Source organism: Bison bison, unplaced genomic scaffold (genome assembly GCF_000754665.1).
Source record: "Bison bison bison isolate TAMUID 2011002044 unplaced genomic scaffold, Bison_UMD1.0 scf7180017864167, whole genome shotgun sequence".
Classification (NCBI taxonomy): Eukaryota; Metazoa; Chordata; class Mammalia; order Artiodactyla; family Bovidae; genus Bison; species Bison bison.
Window position 1 is genome coordinate 7746967 of NW_011494739.1, and position 3753 is coordinate 7750719.

The following is a 3753-nucleotide window of genomic DNA, read 5'->3' on the forward strand; positions in this document are numbered from 1 at the left end:
GAGGCTTCACCAGGCCAAGCACCTGTTTGTCCTTATCCCACCCATGGCGCTGGCCACGGCTGTCCAATTTCCCTTTCCAGCAGGTAATGGGCAGTTCCCAAATTCAGCTCGCAGCGGGCTAGACAAGAAGACTCAGGTCAGGGTCAGGAGGCTCAGCGTGAGTGGGGCATTGTGGGAGCTCGAGGCCACAGTCCTGGTCTGAGCCTGGGGTTGCCGCTAGCCGGCTGCAAGTCCAGGGAAGCCCCTGGTGGTCACCTGGCTGTTGTGAAGGTAGATGCCTCAGCGTGCAGATGGTGGCCTCTGCCTGCCCACCCCCAAGTTAGGAATTTTCTGCAGGGAGGTGAGCCCTGCAAGGGAAGAGGTGGAGAGGATGGCCCACTTCTCCTGTGTACTTGGCATCCGGTTCAGGGCTGGCCCCAGAAGAGTACAGGGAATCAGAGGAGGGAGCCAGCCTGTCACAACCCCCTAGGACCCTCTCCCTTGGCCTTAGTTTCCCCTTCCTGGAGGCAGCAATAGAGACTGTCTGGGCTGTGGGCATGAAAACAGGCAGAAACAACAGTGGGGGTGCTGTGAACTCCGAGGGCGACCCTCTCTGCAAGCGGCACCACACGGGTGCAGAGAGGTGGGGGACCCATGGAGCCTCCGAATCCAGGCCAGACCAGAGGAAGAGAAACAGCAGCTGCCCTCAAGCTGCTGAGCGCCTCAGTCCTGCTCCCTGACCACCCATTTTGGGGCCTCAGAGCGTCCAGCCCTGGTGCTGCCACAGCTGGGGCTTCACATTTCCAGTAAGGGCCTGTGACTGACCGCCCTGCAGCTGTGGCATGACCATCCCACAGCATCTGCCATGGAAAGCCCTTCCATACTCCAGGGCCTGACACCAGAACAAGCCACCTGTAGGGCTCCCACAAGCCTTAGCCCGGACCTGGGAAGAAGCCCCTGCGGCCCCCCGACTTTGGACAGATGGAATTACTGACGGAATTACTCGACCATCAAAGTTTGCCTGTGAAACGGCAGAGAACAAAGCAACTTGAAACCTTTACACAGCTTCTGGAGACTCTGCCCTGCTGCGGGTAAAACTCGGGAGCCCAGTCCCCTACTCGCCTACCAGCTGTACAGCAGAGAGAAGCAAAAGTGAAAATGAGTTTTGCCTAGCGAACAACCATACACCTGGTCTGGACCCATCCCTGCAGTATCAGAGGCAGCGGTCCCAGTGTCTGTCCCCTGTAAGAGTCACTGTCAGCCCACAAAGCCAGCATCCAGCAGCCACTTTTCCCTCCAGTCCCACCTGGGGGCCAGGTCACCTTGCCTCTCCACCGCCCCACCACCTGGCAGCCCAAAGTCCCCAGAGTCACACGGCTGAGTCCCCAGCCGGCACACAGTGATCCCGGCCCAGGAGGTTCAGTGTCGAGCTCAGGGAAGCCCAGCCCCTTGGGGGAGACCCCGCAGACCCTCTGGGGGAGTGGCCCCCAGCGCAGGGGGGCCCGTGGCAGTGGGCCAGGTGCTGTCATCCTGCCCGAGTCTCCCCTCCCGCTCCCAGAGCTCCACTGGCTCCCAGGCTGTGATCGAGGAAGACCAGCCCGGCCACCCGCACTCACCAGGCGCTTCTGCGGCCGCACGAGGGGCCGGTTGACACCGTTCATCTTGTGGTAGAGGCCGCAGGCGTTGCACAGGTAGTGGCCGGTGCCGTCGCGGCGCCACAGCGGCGTGGACAGGGCCCCGCAGTTGACGCACTCGCGCCCCTCGCCCGGGAACTCCTCCAGGAGCTCAGCCGCTGCGGGAGCAAGGCAGGCGGCCGCTGGACGAGGCTCGGGCCCTTCCTGAGAGCCGCGTTCGCACCACCTTTTCCTCTCCTTTCCCCTTGTGCCTTTATTTTGCTAATTTAATTTGTCTAACTTTCTTTTTAAGTTTAAATTCACACACAGCGATGTTTGTTCCAGATTTTAGTCACTCGTCAGGGCTGCTTTATAAGGTCGGGGGAGAGTTAATAAACGCAACCCTGGGTAGGGCAACAGGGAACTAAATGCCCTACTCAGAACGGGGTCCAGCATCGCTAATTTTGACCACTGGGGAGGCAGGAGCGTCTACACTGGCAGAAGACCCTCGAGGGTCGATCGGAGGGGCAGTCAGGGATCGCGGGATCCTACAGGGACCGTGGCGCCTTCACTGTCAGCTTTCGTGGTCTCGGCACGGTCCTCCCACTTGAGCAGCACACACGGCCACAGCGGCGCGGCCTCCAGGCCCCTCCAGACCCGGCCGGGCGCTGGCGATACTTGGGCGGCAGGATCGGGTGGGGGCGGGGCGGGGATCAATCATCGCCTGGCCGGGGGTGGGCGCCAGGCGTGGGGCGCCTAGGCGGCCAGGTCAAGTGGATCCCGCTTCCTGCGCAGCTGCTGCCGAGGAGCTGAGGAGTGTAGGCTAAAAGACCGGAGCAGCACAAAAAAGGAATGGCCCTTGGTTTTGGGGGAGTGGGGGTGAGAAAGTGTCCGTGGCGCCGAGAAAGTGTCCGTGGCGCCCACTACTCAGAAGTGGGGTGGGGAGCAAATCTCAGCTTTACAGGTCTGGAATCCGATCACTCAAATTTAGATCCCAGAGAGGGACTGGGACTGGGTCTCAAATTAGAATATGTAAACATTTTAAAACAGAGACGAATGTGGTGGTTTACTTAAATAAACGAGAATTTTGAGCTTTAAAAAAAAAAGCCATTTCCCAAACTTTTCATAAAAACCGTTTAAGACATAGGCTGTAAAATGGTATGATCCCAGAATACTGGGTTTGGATGAACGAAAAGTGAAAACACAAATATGTGTATGAAGGATCTCAAGACCGGGTTTTCATCTTGGTGTGGGTGAGGTGCCAGCCGCCGGGTTCCACTCAGGCTTACATGTCCCCCAGGGTCTGGGCCTGCCCCAGGCTGGTGTCCCACCTGGCAGAGAAAGCCCTGACTCTGGACAGGGGGGCATTTCGCAGGGTGCGGGTTTGCACATGCCAGTACCGCCAGCGCCCAGGACCCTGGTCAGTGAAGCCAGTTCCCAGTCCCGCACTCACCGAACGGGGCTCTGCGGCCAGGGAGGCCAGCCGGGAGGCCCTGTAAGCTGTGCAGGACGCTGCCGTCCAGGGGTCCGGAAGTCCAGGACGGGGCCACTTCGGCGCTCATGTAGGCGGGGTAGGCTGTGGGGTACGAGGAGCTCACGGGCCTCCCGAGCGCTGCTGGGTACTGCTCCCGAGCCAGCATCGCGCCCTGAAAGGCGCCGTTGTCCCGGGTCCCTGTGCCACCTCCGGGCCCCGGGGAACTGTGCGCAAAGGGGAAGGCCGTGGTCCCGGGCGGCGGAGCGGCCGGTGCGTGGGGGCTGCCGGAGCCAAACGCTGACGAGTCTGCCGCGGCTGCCTGCGCCCAGCCGGGGTGCGCAGTGATTGCGGGAGCCTGCGGGCCCGGTTCGCACGCCGGCAGGTAGGGCAGCATGGAGGGGACCCGCGCGGGCGGCACAAACACCGGGGAGCCGGCGCCTGGCGTGTGCAAAAAGGCGCCCGAGTCCGCGTAGGTGGTCTGACCGGGGCTCGGGGCCAGCGCCAGGCTCTGGTACATCTTCCCTGGAGCGGCCTTGACCTGTAGACGAGAGGGACAGGCGTCCAGGTCACGGCTACTGTGCCCCACAGGTGCTGTCGCTCGGGCCGCGCTTCTGGATCCCCAGCTTGGAGGTTCCTGGGGCGGGAACCCGCGGGGACAGGGTGGCAGGGGGCCGGGGCGGGCCCCGC

General features: G+C 62.0%; 1 protein-coding gene across 2 annotated transcripts in view; it reads right to left on the reverse strand.

Annotated features, from left to right (window-relative positions):
* Positions 1-3602, reverse strand: part of GATA5 (GATA binding protein 5) — a 9593-nt gene extending 5991 nt beyond the window's left edge. For both annotated transcript variants that reach the window (XM_010841875.1, XM_010841877.1), the window contains exons 1-2: positions 3046-3602; positions 1596-1771 (exon numbers count right to left, since the gene is read on the reverse strand). In XM_010841875.1, coding sequence (XP_010840177.1) covers positions 1596-1771; positions 3046-3583 — 714 coding nt within the window. In that variant the 5' untranslated portion in view covers positions 3584-3602. The remainder of the gene's footprint in view (positions 1-1595; positions 1772-3045) is intronic.
* Positions 3603-3753: the final 151 nt, after the last annotated feature.